Raw genomic sequence first — 19,399 nt, forward strand, 5'->3', positions numbered from 1 at the left:
CAGACAATCAATGCTTGGCCATTATCACCTCTGCCACAATTTATTTTTCTTCTTTTTTTTTTTTTTTTCCAATCCCATCCCAGGAACATTTTCAAAGCATTGCTGCACCTTAAATTACCTTAAACGACTATCCAAATTTTAGTGAACCAAGAACAGCACACGTTTTTCAGAAACCTGCTGAAACGTGCAGATTTTCTGGATCTAGGAACCAGAATTCCTCTTTGAGAATAATAATTAATTTGCTTTTATACGAAACAAACAACAAAAATGACATAAAACAGATTACTTTTCTATAACAGCACATCCTGAAGTCTTTTATTCTTCTTCTACCAGAGCAACTTGCCAAGAATTACAATTTTTAATTCATTAAAGACCGACTTTTTACACATTTATACATAATTTAATGTTTTAAAAAAAGGTTAGCTCCTGTTATCACTTATGTTATAGCAGCTATACAGTCATTCCCTCACCAGCCTCTCTTCAAGTTAATAAGACAATAAGCACAGCTTGTCATGTTACCAGAAAAGCCTCTGTTCCATGTTGGAAAGCTTATAATTCCAAATGAACTCTTACGGACACCGACACCAGAGGCTCCTTCCACAAAAGCCAAATAAACGTCCGTTTCACAGAAGACTTCACCATATCCTCATTTAAACACGTTTGTAAAACCGTTTATGTGAAGGATCCACTATACAAGTCCTTGTGTATGGTGTTACTATAGAAACAACAACATATCACAACCAATGCTTTTTTTATATACAGGCTGACCTGACCTAACCGAACACCTTCTGTCCAATCCGATTCAAGAATCTGTGATATGAAAAGGACATTTCACGACCTCATTGTTGTTCCATTTGGGAGGCATCTGTATAAATAAATAATATTTCTGCCCATCTTGAGATAAAGCTTGTCCCATTCAGAAGTAATGCGTAGCGTATCTTCAGAAATCAGAATCACATGTATCCTTCTGAGGTTCTTTTTGGACAAGAGTCCTGTGAACCATGCGTAGGGTTAAGGATTGCAGACTGCCATGAGTTATACCCATGGTTGAATTTTTCTAGATAACACAACATGACTTGGCAAGGCAGTGCAAGTTGAGCAAGCAACAGTATGGTTGCACCACAAAATGAGCTACAATTATTCATAAAATACTTGCTATGCCACACAGCAACAGGGCGGCGGGCGGGGGGTTGAGGGGCGGTGTTTGTGACGTTGACTCGTCACTAAAAAAAAACCTCCCAGATGCTGATGGAGATTCAAGGAAGGCTGCTCACTGAGCTAGAAGTAGGGTTCTGTTTATGGACATTAGCTTCCATGCTGTGCATGCTCAGTTTCAGAAATAACTATTTCAGTTTACACACTGTGCATTTTTTAAAGAATTGGTATGTTCTTAAATAATGTAATATGATACAGAAATTTGTTTATTATTTATTTTTTCCTTAACAATGTAATAATGCCTTGTAGCCTGTGTATGGCTATTAATTAAAGCGCAGGTTGACATGTTATTCGCTTTGTTGTTTATCAGCGTTTAACGGCACTAAGAAAATCACCTAAAAATAGAGATGGCTTGAATCATCTATGGAAAAGACTACTTTCTGAATTACAGGATGACTAGTAAAAATGAGTTATTTTACTCAAAACAAACTCATGCCACAGCATCAAATTATCCACTAATAATTGCTACTCAAGGGGGATGTGTATTCGTTATTCGTGTATGTGTATATAGCCTCTTCCATACCAGCTGCAGAACCAAAATGGCTGACTGACCCTGTGTCAGCCCTACATGCGGACCTGCTGTCCTTAATGGGTCACCTTTTCAGACCAGTGCTTAGGGCTCAGGTAAGTGTGTGTGTGTGTGTGTGTGTGTGTGTGTGTGTGTGTGTGTGTGTGTGTGTGTGTGTGTGTGTGTGCGTGTGTGTGTGTGTGTGAGAGAGAGAGAGAGAGAGAGAGAGAGAGAGAGAGAGAGAACGAGAGAGACTGGAACTGGTAGCAGCATGGCACAGCTGGCACAAGAGTGTGGCAGGCATCTGGCATGTGGAGAGAGTTTCTGGAGCAAAACAGCTGTCCCCTCTGGGTGATGCACCTGATATCGTATTCCACCTGACACACAAGGCTGGATATGGCAGGAGAGATGACATCTTCTGGAATAGTGTATTTTCTTTAAAAGCACATGAAGACTTCCAAGCCAAACCATAGTACACCAGAGATATTTATATAAATGCCGACAATCTCAGGATCAAACTTGAGTAGCAAATGCATGGATGTTGTTTCATCATGAGGCGAAGAGGCAAAAACTTCTTGAGTAGTCTTGAGTAGTAGGCAAATATATAAGAAGTGGTCTTGAGTGGCATTTCCCCAAACTGCAATTCTAACACTAGCTGTATGCCACTCAGCTGCCCTCAGGCCTGTTCTCCTGGAAATGAACCACCTCTCAGACTTGCACAGAGAGAAAAAGCACAATGTCAACTTCGTCTTACAAATCTTTTTTTCAACTCTCCTCAAATTTCAGGCCATTTATAAGCTTGTAAGACATACACACAAGAAGTGTGTCTATGAATCAAAGTGTGTGTGGCTTCGAAGGCTGACAGTGCAGCACTTCCGCTTGGCCCATCAAAGGAGACCGACTGTTTCAAGGTCATCCCCTGATTCACCGCTACAGGGATATGAAATGGCTCCTTATAGCAAGCTGACACTGAAGAAGTGTCTATCTGTGGAGTGTGTGTGTGTGGTGTGTGCTCGGCTTGTGAGCTATGGTTCGTCTCTGTCATGAGTGAACACCATTTCTTCTGCTTGCATCACCAAAAGTGCAGAAGCAGCGACTGTGATGCTGTGATTATAAATGATTCATTTCTACATCCACAAAGTTACAGTGCAAACACCGAACCAGCATCCAGGTGCACCAGTAGAACGTTAAGTCTATTGTAGAACCTGCATGGGTAATATGTTCGAGTTTACATACTACTAAAGAATTTATGCTTCCACCAAGTCGCTTAAAACATACAGCTACCCTCTGTACATTGTCACTAGTTTTAGACCCCTTTAGCTAATTGAGTGACAAATCTAGTGACTTCTTAAGTAGAGATTACAGACTGTCCTGCTCTCGATACGGCTCTCCAGCTCACATCACAGCTGATAGTTATACGCGCTGAGAGAGCAGGTTCAGACGACTAACCTCCAGTGTGTAAAGCCTAACTGAGCTGCACTTGCGCATGCCTATGTTCCCAATGACCAACCACTCCTCACCATTATTCCCACCAACCAGCCACTCCTCACCATTATTCCCACCAACCAGCCACTCCTCACCATTATTCCCACCAACCAGCCACTCCTCACCATTATTCCCACCAACCAGCCACTCCTCACCATTATTCCCACCAACCAGCCACTCCTCACCATTATTCCCACCAACCAGCCACTCCTCACCATTATTCCCACCAACCAGCCACTCATCACCATTATTCTCACCAACTAGCCAATCATCACCATTATTCTCACCAACCTGCCACTCATCTACATTATTCTCACAACTAGCCAATCATCACCATTATTCTCACCAACCAGCCACTCATCACCATTATTCTCACCAACTAGCCAATCATCACCATTATTCTCACCAACCTGCCACTCATCTACATTATTCTCACAACTAGCCAATCATCACCATTATTCCCACCAACCAGCCACTCATCACCATTATTCTCACCAACCAGCCACTCATCACCATTATTTTCACCAACCAGCCACTCATCACCATTATTCTCACCAACCAGCCACTCATCACCATTATTCCCACCAACTAGCCAATCATCACCATTATTCTCACCAACCAGCCACTCATCACCATTATTCTCACCAACCAGCCACTCATCACCATTATTTTCACCAACCAGCCACTCCTCACCATTATTCTCACCAACTAGCCACTCATCACCATTATTCCCACCAACCAGCCACTCATCACCATTATTCTCACCAACCAGCCACTCATCACCATTATTTTCACCAACCAGCCACTCCTCACCATTATTCTCACCAACTAGCCACTCATCACCATTATTCTCACCAACCAGCCACTCATCACCATTATTCCCACCAACCTGCCACTCATCACCATTATTCCCACCAACCTGCCACTCATCACCATTATTCCCACCAACCAACCACTGATCACCAGTATTACCACCAACCAACCACTGATCACCAGTATTACCACCAACCAACCACTGATCACCATTATTCCAACAATCAACTACTTGAAATGTAAATGCTGCAATATACACCATCACTGTACATATTTTTGAAAATATGATACAATATTTTGGCTAATCACACACCTGCAATCCTGGTGAGAGGAATCTCAGACCTGCAATTACACATTCGCTGCCTTAACAGCTCAACTGCTACAAAAATGATCAAAAATGGAAATTAAACAGTAACAGCATGTACTTGAGAAAAACGCAGTAGAGAAAACTGCGGTTTTCACTTTGCTTTCAGTATTGGGGAAATGCCTGGGATAGATAGATAGATAGACCGATAGATAGATAGATAGACCGATAGATAGATAGATAGATAGATAGATAGATAGACCGATAGATAGATAGATAGATAGATAGATAGATAGATAGATAGATAGATAGATAGATAGATAGGTAGGTAGATAGATGAGGGAAGTTTTTTGCTGCAGAAATACTATACACAACAGAAATTAGAAGGACACTGATTATGCACAGAGAACACGGCGTACACTGCCCATCCTTAGTAAACTACTTAAGTAAGAATATAATCATGTAGAACCCTGAACACACACTTGCTCTTCATTTATTAAAAAAAAATCTGTTTCTCTCATCCTTTCTCACAGTTTCTCTTCATTGATTCAAAAGCTCTTCTTAATTCTCTGGAGAAAAGATTTTTTTTAAGCCTTATTGTTGTGGGCTGTCTGTGAAGGCGGCTACCTAGAGTCGGTCAGGCATCGGCAAATAAAGTGGATAATAAATAAATAAATAAATGACAAAAGAGTAATTGGAAATTAGCGTCGTCACCCTGATGCAGCAGGGCATGGCCGGTGTTAACTAGGCCTGTCTGAAAGTGAAGACGGCAGCTAGAGGACGATTTAAAGAGTAATTGATTTTGTTTCCAATAACTCACAGACACAATGAGCTAATAATGCAGGAGGATGAAGTTCCACAGAGTGAAGCTCTTGAAAGGACCAAAGCAGACTATGGAGGAATTCTTACTTGAGGATGTGGAAAAATATGTGAAAGATTTATTTTATGTTGTCACTGTGATCAAAATATACTGGCTGACTTGTGAAACTTTTATAAATGAAGGACATCTAAATTACTCCAAATTCTGCAAATATGTGTGTGTGTGTGTGTGTGTATATATATATATATATATATATATACATACACACAGTGAGTACACCCCTCACATTTTTGTAAATATTTGATTACATCTTTTCATGTGACAGCACTGAAGAAATGACACTTTGCTACAGTGTAAAGTAGTGAGTGTACAGCTTGTGTACCAGTGTAAATTTGCTGTCCCCTCAAAATAACTCAACACACAGACATTAATGTATATATAAATCCATTTATATATATATATATATATATATATATATATATATATATATATATATATATATATATATATATATATATATATATATATAAAAATCAACTTCAGACTCGATGTTCTTTAATTTAAGACCTAATTTGCAGTAATGGTAGAAAGTACATAAAATACTTCAAATTACACCGGAATATGCTATATTTATTTAATTTCTCTACAGGAAAAAAAATACTAACCAGCAATTTGCAATGTATATGGATTTTTAATGCATTGTCCGGTAGAGTTGGGTGGAATTCCTTATATTTGGGTCCTGATTCATGTAAAGGTATGCATTTGTGCAACCTTCATCCACAGTATTTTTCAGTTACATATTAACCATTGCTCAGTGAAAGACACTTAACATGAGTCATTTTATAGACTGACCAAATCGTTGTTACGTCACAGCAACAAAGAACTTACTTCCGGGTGTAGAGCGCCGGCAGCTCTGCACTGATATAACAGTATAATCCAAGTTATTTAACCAAGATAGTGAATTATTTCAGTGAACTTGTGATTAAATATTTGGGGGTGGGGGGGACACTTGACATTGCAAGCATCAAAAACCTTGAAAAACAATATGCCTGTTATAGACATGCATGTTACTAAAGCTGATCTGGTTCAAGTTGGACTTTAGGTCTATCTATAGGGAGAAAGCTCAGACACTCTACTTTCTTTTTCTTTCTGGATCATAGTAAACAGCTTGTAAGAAATATTAATAAGACCTTTGTGTATTTCTTTGCCCTTATGCAATCCGAAACAATTTTTTTGGCAACAATCCTCCCATACAAAGATCTTATTATAAACACTAATGTATATATATATATATATATATATATATATATATATATATATATATATATATATATATATATATATATATATATATATTTTTTTTTTTTTTTTTTTTTTTTTTTTTTAAACCACTATTTAATAGGGCTGGGCGATATGACAAAAATATAATTTCACAATACCTGAGGACATTTCTACGATACACGGTGCGTATCACGATATATAATTTGGCTAACAAACTGTCTGCAAACCGGCAGTAAAATAAAGAAAAAAAGGTTCTTTAATGCCTACAAAGACGAAGAGAAAAAGTTTTTTTTTTTAAATCACCTCAAATCAACAGCATCTATTCAGTACAATTTAATTAGTAATTTTTAAAAACGTAAAAAAAAAAAAAAAAAAATTTTTAATTAATTAATTAAATACATCACGATACCAACGATATCTCAGGAAAGTGTATTGCGTAATCATTTATCATGATATCAATATTACAGCAATATATCGCACAGCCCTATTATTTATGCCATTATTGTGCTGACGTGGATGTTGGTTCATAACACTGAATACTGACTCAATAAGTACAGGCCTCGGTGGATTATGGGATTATGTGTTATCATTCCTACTTCTTTAAGTAAGTAAGTATCTTTCCTCTGTAATGGATTAAGACTTTAGGACTTTGAAAGTGTGTGTATTGACCTTCATGGACAGTCACGCCGCAGTTGTCGCACTGGATGATCTCGTCCGTGTCCTCGCTGTTGTCTCCCAGACAGACGCAGCAGATCATAATGTGCTCCATCCGCTGTGTGGGCCACACATGAGCTCGCTCCACCAAACAGTCCTGTGAACACCATGCAGAAAAATCAAGATCTGGGTTTCCCACATTTTAGAAACCTACTCTATAAGAAATCAGACAAGAAGCCAGACTGTTTGGTACAACAACCAGCCTTTCCACTAGGCATGTGCTAATAACTGTCCAATCCCTATGCTGATTCACACTTGACTACAGTTACTTCTGAAAAATGGACTCAGGATTTAATGAGCAAGGCAACTTCTACAATGTATAATAGAGAAATCGTTCTCTCCAAGTGGTGTTCAGAGCTCCACACGGGTCCATGAAGCCCAGCCAATGGACTTTAATTATTCTGTTACAGCAAATCACAGTCTACCGTTATCAACGTTATTATATTTATTGTTGAGTTCTTACGGTTTGTCCATTTTACTAGTTACGTCAATTGAACTGGGTTGTATCCAAACCTCAATAACCCAAAAACAAGTAGCCTATAAATAATCTCAACTGGGGTCTCATGTGTTCTGTTGGTGGAAAGTTAAAAAAGAAGTCCATAAGGAATTCAAAATACACATTTGAATAATGAACCTATTATTTCATTCATAAAATAAATGTGTTGAGGAGGTCTATGAAATTTATTCCATCGTTACGAAGGTCCTTGACTGCAAAAAAGTTCAAGAAACCCCATAACAGGGGATCAGGAAAGGTTTCAGGGAGTACCACAGTGCAGGGTGCAGTGGTACGAGTCTTACTGGGTTAGTACATACGCAGTGGTACGAGTCTTACTGGGTTAGGTGTTCGTCTAGCCCAGGTGAGCATTTTGCACTGCACACCCAGCCGACCCAGTCATGTTTTCTTTTCACTACTCATTATTATTGTCATTATTTGTGTTCATAAACTTAGAGAGATCTAAGAGCTCATTCATTTGATAAACATTCACCGGAAAAAAACAGCTCAATATTCTCTCCCTTACACTGATCTAGGATAAGCTTCTCACTCAGACATGAGTCCTGAACCTCTGTACTGAAATAACAGACTGATCTCAGATAAAAAAAAAAAAGGGGGGGGGGGGGGGGGCTGGTGGCAATCTTACACTGTAATTTCCCCTGAGAGATAGACAGATTCGTCAATTTTATATATTGACTGCAAATTTCTGGCTAAGTCAGTTATCAAAAAGACCTTATGGTCTTTTGAAAAGTTCAATCTGATACTACAAAAGCCACTGATTGTATTATCTGACTGTATGATTTGTTCAGAACTCATATGCACATTCATTTGGATGCGCTGCAAATTGTGTCTGTGCCCTTTAAAAACTGAGACCTTTTCTGTTTTGCTACAGAAAACAGAACACAACTTTCAAACTAAGTAACCAACAAGAATGAGTTTTAGGTGTTGCTAGTGACTGGATGGCTGCAAATCCAACCATTTAAGGCCTAACATTACTTTTGTGCCATGACATTGCACCACGTAAGATCTCTGAAGGTGTAAAAACTGCAACTTAGCTTTCATTTCAGCGATCATTCCCAATCTTTCAATAAAAGAACAGATGATCTGCCTGATCATCTCTCACCTCATTTCCCTTTCCTTGAGATGTGCTGTGGCTGTCGTTGGTCTCCTCCTCGTCAAACGCTCCGGTGTTCTTACTCGCTTTCTTCTTCAATTTTTTAACCGCCACTTCACTGTCGCTACTGCTGCTGCTCTCAACATCATCGTCCTCGTTGTCCTCGTCATTATTGTCATCGTCGTCGTCGTCGTCGTCATCGCTGCCGTCATCGTCGTCGTCGTCGTCATCGTCGTCGCCCCCTTCCGCGCTGCCTTCGTCCTCTTCCTCATCCTCACTTCCTCCTTTCTCCTTCCCGGCAGCTTTGTTTTTCTTCTTTCCCGACGTGGGCCTCCAGTCGTTGTCGTCCTCGCTGTCGTAATCATCCATCTCATTCAGCTGCTCCATTGTGGTGAAGTCCAGCATGGGGCGATTTCTTCGGAGGTTCCACTTTTTAGGGTTTTCTTCGACTGCGCTGCTCCCGTTGGGTTCCGTGTCTGAGGTCTTTTCGGCTTTTCTGCGATTTTTCGAGACCGCTTCTTTTTTGCTGCTTTCCTCAGAGGAAGGCTGGTCCTTGGCTTTCTCTTCTTCTTGCACATCATCTTTAAGCTCTTTGGTGTCTTCATCATCGATGCCCTCTTCGTCAGGAGACACGACGGCATCCGAGTCACTGTCCGCACCTCCGATTCCGTCTTTGGAGCCCTCGTCATCGCTGCCGTTCCCTGTGGCCTCTGACCCTTTAAGCATGATGTAACAGAGAACTTTGCTTGAAAATCATTACGGTGGTCAAATGTAGCTAGTTAACATGATGTCAATATATCTGGTATTGCCAATGTATCATATGCAGCTAAGCTAGAGTTAGTTAGCTAGCTACCTAATGTTGTTAGTCAGCTTGCTCTTAGATACCAGAGTTAACCTTATTTTTAAAACTATTTCTATTTTTAACTAAGCAGAAAGGTCCATGCGCGAACACTGTAAACCAATATGTAATATTGACATACACTACATAATTACTGGGAAAATATATTTTGTAAAATTTTTAAATTTTGTAAATTTCAGAATGTTGTAAAATTGCTACATAATCTATATATATTTGTTTTATACTCACCGTTTTAGAGCATGCCTAAAAGACTAAAAACAATGAATTCAGTCTTGACTGCCTTTTTAACTCAAGAGGGTTTGCTAATTCAAACTATCAGACCAAGTCCATACAGCATTAACTCCTCAAGTTGTAGAGATTACTGTCATCATCAGCTGACTTGATCCTGCACCTTCACTGACACAGTCCTCACGAGACAGTAAAACTCTACACCAAATGTCCATCACAGTAAACAAAGTGATAGCTACAGCAGTTGCCTCATACTAGATGAGATTATTTATAAATAAGGCAGTGAAGACTGGCTAGCCAATGTTGCCAACTTTGTTGGTAGATTGGGCAACTATTTAGACCCTGTTAGTGACTTTATTTTTTAAAAAAGAGTCTAGTGACAAATCTAGAGCCATTTTGGCTAGAAGGTGGTGACTGTTTGGCACTCACGGGGCTCTCCGGTTCACATCCCAGCTGCAGGTTATATGAGTTGAGAGAGCAAAACCTGACTGAGTTGCACTTGCATGAGCCGATGCTCCCAGACCACAATTTTTACTAATCACTGATCACCACTGTTCCCATCAACCGATCACTGACCACCATTGTTTCTAATGACCGATCACTGACCACCATTGTTTCTAATGACCAATCACTGATCACCATTGTTTCTAATGACCGATCACTGACCACCATTGTTTCTAATGACCAATCACTGATCACCACTGTTCCCATCAACAAATCAGCGACACCACTGTTTCTAATGACCAATTACTGATCACCATTGTTCCCATCAACCAATCACCGACCACCAGTGTTTCTAATGACCAATCACTGATCACCATTGTTGCCAATGACCAATCACCCACCCACACACTTCTTTATTCTTAATTTTCCCTTCTTGGAGAAATATTAACAAGTAATAAAATATACATATGTAACTATTTCCTTCATGTCTATGTCCTGACTAATCACTACCACTGCTTTTTTTCTCTACATTCTTGAGAGACATCACAGTATTTTGAAATTCCGTAAACAGATCGAGTTTGTGGTGCCGTCTAAAGCCGACTTCTTTCTATAAGAAATAACGTACAATATATTATTTCCTATTCTGTTAAAACGCTATTCTATTCTATGGTAAGTGTCTACTGAAAATCTTCGTTCCTTATTGTAACACGTTTTGATATGCAAATGATTGTGACGGTTCAATAAATATGCAAATTACACTGTGACACCATTAAGCGACTTCTAGCCACTTTTTGGGCATGCGTCGTTGCTAAATTGCAGCTAGCTCACTACAGTGAATGAAAACATAGGTTATGATAACATCAAAGTTCAGTCTTTTTCACGACATACATTAACTATCCCAGCTAAGTTAAAAAAAAAATTATGGATAAAAAAAGCAGACATAGTTTGTCAGAGATAGAAAGATGTAGATATAGGATAAGGTAGCTCATGTGCTCATGTTAATGGTCAGTAAGTTTTCAGTAGCATGACAAGCTATTATCTTCAAGACAGCAAAAATGAGAGTCTGATGAGGGAACAACTGTTTGTAGCTGTTACAGCACAAGTGATTCAACTACATTAAATGTTACTAAACCACTGCATCATTCTTATTTGTAACTGTTGTCGAATTAATGTTGTATAAGATGAATGAAACACTTCAGAAGTTGCTGCTATTGGAAAATAGTCATCTTTAGGATCTTAACAGTAACTCTGCTTTGTATCAGGGTGACATCACACCAACCAGCCACTGATTACTTTCCCATAACCTCACGTCCTGAAATGTTGTATTTATTGTATCAAGTCAGGTCAGGTATCCACCCACTAACCATTTCATCAGAATAAAGTAGTCACATGTTAAAAGGCATTAATTACCCGAGGCATCTGCATCTCCTACTTCGAAATCGCTGTCATCCGAGCTGTCATAGTCCAGGACATCAAGAAGAGAGGCAGCCAGGGGCTTCACCTGCCTGCGCTTGGAGGCTCGATCCATCGGGGAAAGACAGTGACTGAAATTAAGCAATAACTGGGGAAAGAAGAACAGGAACCACTATCAGTTGCACTATTAAACCTCAGATCAGTGCAGATCCTTCAGCCAAGCATGTCACTACTATTCACCCCATGCAGGTATTGTGTCATCATGCATCATATGACCTGTAACTTTGTATACTAGGCTGATTCTCTACACTCATTACTGAAGCAGTGTTATACTGCACGCACTCCCGGGATTATTATTATCATGTATATACATGTATAAGCACCTACTCAAAAGTAGGGCATGCATGTTCATGATCATGATCATGAATGGCTAGTTGGCTAATGTTTAGCAAGTTAACATCAGATTGAATGAAACAAAATATTTGATTTAAGACCGAATATATCGACGCTTTATGGCGCAAGCCTGAAAAAAACACAAACAAATGAGCAGGCTTTCTATCTAATTTCATACAATCGCATTAGCTCCAGTGCCAGTTAGCAACAGCTAGCAATAGCATCATGGAAGCCTGTAAAAGGAGCACGGAATCTCGTCATTCTCACGCCATTTTACAAATTATTTATTTACATACGTTTCTTATTAAAACATGCGTGACAAAACTGCTCGCGAAACATCAACCACGACCAAGAACGTCACCTACTTTATTTTGTAGCTTGGACAATAGTAGGTTACAATGGACACTTTTTCATATGATGCGTACTACGCAACAAGTTTGTGCCTACGTGTACACAAGAGGCGGGGTTTCAGACCCATACAAACGCCAGTCACTGTGATTTGTGCTTACGTTTCCTGCAGAAGGCGGGGCTTAAGATCTGTAACAACGAGCGCAGCATCCTTTTGTGTTTTCGTAAAGCGCAGGGGGCGGGACTTCGGAACCATAGAAACGCTCATAGCGTCTGGCTGTGGGATGTCGTACTGATTAGAGAACTGGACGAAAGGAATAATGGATGATTTATTACTGGCACGATTTGCGGTGCAGTCGAAAAGAATAATAAATACAGTGCAAGGTTTTTTTGGGTGGATATTAATTTTAAAGTAATTGCAAACATGATACATGGATATATAAATGAAACAAAATATAACATTAAAATTTTACTTATCAGTCGATTAGGATAAAAAAATATTATTATTGTTGTTGTTGTAATTATTATTATGAATATTGTTGTTGTTGTTGTTGCATCCATCCATCCATCTTCTACAGCTTACTCCTTCTTCAGGGTCGCGGGGGAACCTGGAGCCAATCCCAGGAAGCATCGGGCACAAGGCGGGGTACACCCTGGTCAGAGTGCCAGTGTTATTATTATTATTATTATTATTATTATTATTATTATTATTATTATTATTAGAGCAGGAGCATCGATGGTGTGAGGCCCTATTGGATCTGCCTTGTTTCTTCCTCTTCTTCTTCTTCTTCTTCTTCTTCTTTTCTCAAATGAATCACATTTTAGGGGGTCTAAATACACCAGAAATCTCACGAAACTTTGCAGACACGTCAGAACCGGAAAAAATTAACATCCGACAGGGGGTCCAGAATCGACTCTGGCAAAATGGCTCAATAGCGCCACCTACACCATTTCAAATGACGTGCGCCTCGCGCTATGTTTCACCGACATGTACGAAATTCGGGAAACATGTGTAACATGCCAATACATAGAAAAAAGTCTATAGAACCCATGCCCTAAATTCAACAGGAAGTCAGCCATTTTGAATTTTCTCTTGAGTTTTTGCTCAGATTTTGCCATTTCCAGGCCTTATACTATAAAGAACTCTTCCTAGAGATTTCATCAGATTGGCATCATATTCATTCAGTCTTGTCTAAAAGCCTTGACAATGCTAAATTGCGAAGCATTTGAGTTTCGCAAAGTTCAATGTTTCGCCATGAAAGAGGAATTTGTTATAACTCAAACATAACAATGTCCATTCGGCTACAAACCTCACATGTTTGATAAAAGTCCCAGTCTGAAGATATCTACATGCCAATAATCAGTTATAGGCATAGCGCCACTTACTGGCAACAGGACGTGACATGTTTTACACAGTGATGCACTCCTACGAACATATTAAAATATTCCAGCAAGTGGTAAACATGCTAGCAACATGCTAGGAACATGTCACACCATGCTAGCAACACTTAGCTAAGTGCTAAAGCGTGCTACTAATGCCACAAAACAGGAAGTTGTTATAACGCAAAGATACAATGTTCAATCTGTACCAAACTTCACATATTTTGTACAGAACCTGGCCTGAGGCTATCTACATGCCAATATTCAGTTATTATCACCTGTTATTCAACTACTCAATTATTGCCACCTGTTATTCAGTTATTGCCACCTGTTATTCAGTGCTAAAAGAAAAAAAGGAATGGCGTTCCCCTGGCAGAGAAGTCCAAACATGCACCTGGGTGCGAGGGCCCATTCATCGCCGCTTACAGTTATTATTATTATTATTATTATTATTATTATTATTATTATTATTATTATTATTATGCATAAAAGATATATAATGAGGTGTTTGTTAAAAATGTTATGATTTTTTTTAATGAAAAAAGATCAAATCAGGTAAAAAATAAATTAATTAATTAATTCACCAAGATTCACAGAAGGAACCTTTTTTTGTGGCATTTTGGCAGATGCCCTTATTCAGAGTGAGTTACATTTTATACTGAGCAGTTGAGGATTAAGGACCTTGCTCAAGGGCAGAATAGTGGCAGCTGGGTAGTGCTGGGGTTTGAACTCATGGACTTCTGATCAGGAAGTCCTCTACCTTAACCACTGAGCTACCACTGCCTTCATTACTGTACTGATTTAATTGATAATCAAATGTAATACATAATTCAAATAACTCATTATATTGAATTATCATTACATAATTAAAAGTAATATTTAATAGCCATTAGTTAAAATATGTTACATACCAAAATTATACATGATACTTACAAAAAAAAAAGAAATGTTAACAGTGTGTATTAAACTACTGACATTTCCATTAAGTCCATTTCAAACATACATCCAGTTTCCATACCACTTATCCTACGCAGGGTCCTGAGGAGCCTGGAGACTATCCCAGGAGACTTGGGGACAACGTGGGGGACACCCTGGACAGAAGAAACCCCCAAAGCATGAGGAGAACATTCAAACTCCGTGCACACGGAGCAGAGATAAGACTCGAACCCCTAACCCCAGAGGTGTGAGGCAAGCATGCTAACCACTAAGCCACTATGCTATTTTAATAATATTGAATATTATTATTGTTATTTAAAATATTATTGCTATTTATGAAATACATTTTTTATTAATATTGTCATTACTATATACCATTGCTATTATTTTTTTTGTATCATAATTGTTCCACTCCATTTAATTCACCCTGAACTGCATCCAGCTGCGTTATTTCGTCCTCCACTGTAATGTAAAATACAACTGAGCCGACCATTTCCGCTTAAGGTGTAATATTTGTATATAAGGTGCAATATTTTTATATTAGGATGGTAATTGTGTTGTGGTGTCTAAGATGTGTGTGTTGAATGTATCATGTTGTGAACAGACACCACAAATTACTAATACAAGTAAATGCATATAACAAATAAAATGATTCTGATTTTGATTCAAAATTTCGGTGGTTTTATTATAGCTTTATTTTTGGTATTCCCTGGTAATCAGATAATAAAATGGTAAGTACTGGCTCTATCTCGTTTACATTTACATCCATGATGTAGAATACAAGGCAAGCATAGAGTGGAACAATAATGGCTTTCTGGACGTTTCTGGGATTTAAGCTCTTCACTTTAGTCACTTGAGCAGTTATTTGCACCAAAATATCACAGGGCCTGCTTAGAAAACATTTATATGTCAGGTTCAGTGTCAACAAAGTCATGTAGCGAGTGTTATCTTTTTAACTTCTCCACATTAGCCCTCTGTATCACATTGTCTCATGGCAAAAGAAGCCTATTTTCATTTTAATCCTATTGCACACACTCTAAATGTAGAGTGTTGGTTGTGATGATGTCATTGTTTTAGAAAAGGTCTGTTTTCCCTTTAGGCCTAGATCAGTTTAAACAGTTTTTGATAGTTATTTCACCCTCATTTACATAACATGGCATTTTCAACAGATTGCTGCCTAACAGTTACTGGAAAATTCGCATAAACATCATTGAATTCAAAGGTACTGATGTTGACAATATATTAAAGCAGATGTTGGAGGCTGAACACTAGAAAACATGCGTAATAACATGAACATTAGACTGATTGGAGGAAATGACTGCTTTGGCTTGTGTTCAGAGCCAGGTTTGTTTTCTGTTGTCCTCTGATGACTTTGCCAGTTTTGCAAAAACAGGCGACGATTAAAATAAATGAGGCTAGATTGATCCTGATACACAGCAGGAGAAGACTGATGGGGGAGGCAAGCGAAAGGGATGATTACGACTGTCCTTGGCCGATGACAAATGGCACTGCATTGTGCTCGAAAGCAGGCCGTTTTTTATCTGTTGGCATCAAAACATTTTCGGGATATCATTGTAGCCATCAACGTCATCATCACTGTCACCTCCGCTTTGTTGCCTGTAGCTGTTGCTGTACATGGTGTTGACTGTATGTGAAATGCGTGAAGCTTCACACCAACCAAGGTCAATATGACATTAGTTAGTTATTATTTATTAGTAAGTTAGTTGGTTTATAAATGTAATGATTCTGTTCACTGTCATTTCTACAGTAATTATTGGCTAATTAGTCTCATAGACTGAATTGAAGTCAGAATCTGAACACAAGTGAGTCAATTATTTAAATACAAAAAAAAATAAAAAAATACTTTTCACAGCTGGCCTTGTCACAAAGCAGCATTAAACGTTATCAGTCCTGATGTTTTTCAGGAAATAGTGACATTTTCATAAAAATGTCAAATTTCTTTTGTGAAAAGTTTGTTCATTTTTGTAAATTATGAAATAATTTACAATTTCTTAGTACAGAACTAACACTTTATAAGTTTTTCAATCAATAAAATAACACCATTTATTCGGGTATTGCGTTGTCCTTACATCTATTGATTCAAATTTAAAGGCAAAGGTTTGCACCCCTAACATTTTTTTGTGAATATAAAAATTGTAACAACAAAATTCTTAAATGAAACTTAAAAAAATAATAATAATAATAAATAAAGATTAGTGAATCCAACAACAAGAGAATGATCCAAAAGATATAAGGCAAAGTTTACAAAAAATAAAAAGTATTTTGAAAAGGACCCTGATCTGAGGAAGTGTACATGCCACATGTGTCAAACAATGAAATTGATTATTGTTTACAAGATAGTTTGTTCCTGTTATCACTTACATTATAGCAACTATAAACGATAGTTCCCTCACCATCATCACTTTGAAGATAATACGTCCTCCAACCAGAAGACTCTTCAAAAAACCTGAAGGAACACCCCTGACCGCTACAATCCTAAACAATACAGTACAATATCCTGTGAAAGTTGTTATTGAATAAATGATTAAGCTCTGATTCGCCTTGAAAGTGACACCAGCGTCAGAGCCATGCTGCTATAGAAACGGCTTCTGACCAGATCCTCTGTGGTAACCAAAATATAATTGTTAGATATTTACTAAAATCTGGATATTAAATGAGTAGGGTTTTTTTTTTCAGCATGGACATGTAAAGTTACTTTATCTAGACTTTATGAAGAGTGAATCAAAGCAACCAAACAAAAAAAATAAATAAATAAAAAGCTTGATCTGCTATATTCATGATCAGAACTGCTTTAATTTGCTTCATGACAGTTTAGGATTTACAGGAAGTAACAACCATTAGAGTGCTGCTTGAAAGAGAAATGAATGTTATGGCTTGGAATGAGAATATGTATTTTAAAAAAATCGGCTGCTACAACATAGTGAGCTAGGATGAGCTAGGCAGTGGCACACAGTCACATCTTCCATCTACAGCACCTGCATAATTTGCAAAGAAGTTTCAGGAAGCAGAGATGGTTGCATTCGCAGGTGATGTTATTATAAAACATTGGAAGCAATAAAAAATGTGAGACAATATAAAGGTTAAAAAATCAGGCAGAAATTCAGCCAAACCACATAGACGAGACAAAATAAAAATAAAAAAAAAGAAGAAAAAAAAACAGGAAACAGAACACAATCAAAAACACAGAATAGCAAACCAAATAGAAAGGCTTGGTAGGTCGGGCACCAACACAATGAACGTTATTTCATAATAACTGTCGGGTGACTGCGAATGTGACAATACTGGTGAATGATGGGAATCGAAGTCAGCCATGTTTGTATTTGCACAAGACACATGACAGTAAAAGACAAAAATGTGCACAGAACATCTGTGTCAATGTATTATATCAATCTGTTTGCCATGCCTCTCTACTCAAGTTACGTTTTGCCACATAACATGTAATGGGTTGCATATTTTTTTTTTATGTCTAGAAGCAAATAAGGTCAAAGGTGTATTTGATTAAAACTTTGAGTGTAGTGGAAAAGCAGAAAATCTTAGAGCTATGTGAAGCCCAACTGGATGGATGTCTGGGCTGCCTAATTTGGTGTAAGATCCAGAGCAGCACCTTTCCTCTAGTTTTAGTATTGTAATCCAATTTTCTCCCAATGTAGCCATTGCCAATTTCTAGTTTCTAGTTAGAGCAGAGTTGTGCCTTCTTGGATTTCTGGGCATAGATGGCTGTGGCCTAAGATTCAAACGTATCGCAAGTCTTCAAGAGTTAAATGCTCTAACACGGCCCATTTTAGACATCACATGTTATAATGGCATTGTAAGTACATACTAAGCAGAACTTGATCTTCTACTACTAAATTACTTAGAATAACTTGGATGACCAAATACCATGGCACAATGAGGCAGATGTGCAACACATAATGCAACTTGATCAGGCCATAAAAAGTGCGTGTAACACATCTGATATTTAGTTTATTAAAGTTGTAATTAATCACATAAACTGTGCTTGGGACAGCTGTGTTCCCTTATTGTACTGTGAATGGTGGCTATGGTCAACAATATAGCCATGAAAAAAAATGATGAATTTCTTAATTATTTGCATGGAAATCAATGCATGTTATGAATTTGTAATATACATGCTTTTAACAAGGTCTCCAGATTTGCTGGAGAAAAGCAGCTCAATACACATATCTGGTTTGAATACCCAACCCCCCCCCCCCCCCCCCCCCCCCCCAGCTGTTACTCTAATTCTGCTTAATGACTAGTTAAACTAATAATGAAAGACACAAAAGACTCTGTTTGCAGTCGGTGACCCTAACATTGATGCACCGACCTCGTCTTACTCTCAAGAAACTCATTCTCTGTGATCAATAATCACAAAGGGTTGGTTCAGAAACCACTCCTAAGTCAGCTACGGTGTGAGTTTCACCAAAGGCCACAGTAAGTGCACATACATTGAACATACATTGTAATCAGCTGAACATTGATTTTTGTGCTGTGTTTTCACTTTTTGTGTACAAAATGTTTGAGAGAGAAGCATACTTTATTGTTATTCCTCTCATCACAGACAGATGTAATGTTAGGACTAAAATATAGTTCCCCAGAATCACTGTACTACACTTAACATGAAAGAGTGACA

At 38.3% G+C, this 19,399-nt stretch overlaps 1 protein-coding gene across 4 annotated transcripts in view; it reads right to left on the reverse strand.

Moving 5' to 3' along the window:
* Positions 1-12,541, reverse strand: part of phf14 (PHD finger protein 14) — a 105,694-nt gene extending 93,153 nt beyond the window's left edge. For 3 of the 4 annotated variants that reach the window (XM_017482255.3, XM_017482257.3, XM_017482258.3), the window contains exons 1-4: positions 12,450-12,541; positions 11,689-11,839; positions 8,757-9,463; positions 7,096-7,237 (exon numbers count right to left, since the gene is read on the reverse strand). In XM_017482255.3, the coding sequence (XP_017337744.1) occupies positions 7,096-7,237; positions 8,757-9,463; positions 11,689-11,806 (967 nt within the window). In that variant the 5' untranslated portion in view covers positions 11,807-11,839; positions 12,450-12,541. Of the gene's footprint in view, positions 1-7,095; positions 7,238-8,756; positions 9,464-11,688; positions 11,840-12,380 lie in introns of all 4 variants that reach the window. The other variant, XM_017482256.3, reaches the window with a different exon arrangement.
* Between the last annotated feature and the right edge of the window lie 6,858 nt (positions 12,542-19,399).

The sequence above is a fragment of the Ictalurus punctatus genome, chromosome 12 (assembly GCF_001660625.3).
Source record: "Ictalurus punctatus breed USDA103 chromosome 12, Coco_2.0, whole genome shotgun sequence".
Taxonomy (NCBI): domain Eukaryota; kingdom Metazoa; phylum Chordata; class Actinopteri; order Siluriformes; family Ictaluridae; genus Ictalurus; species Ictalurus punctatus.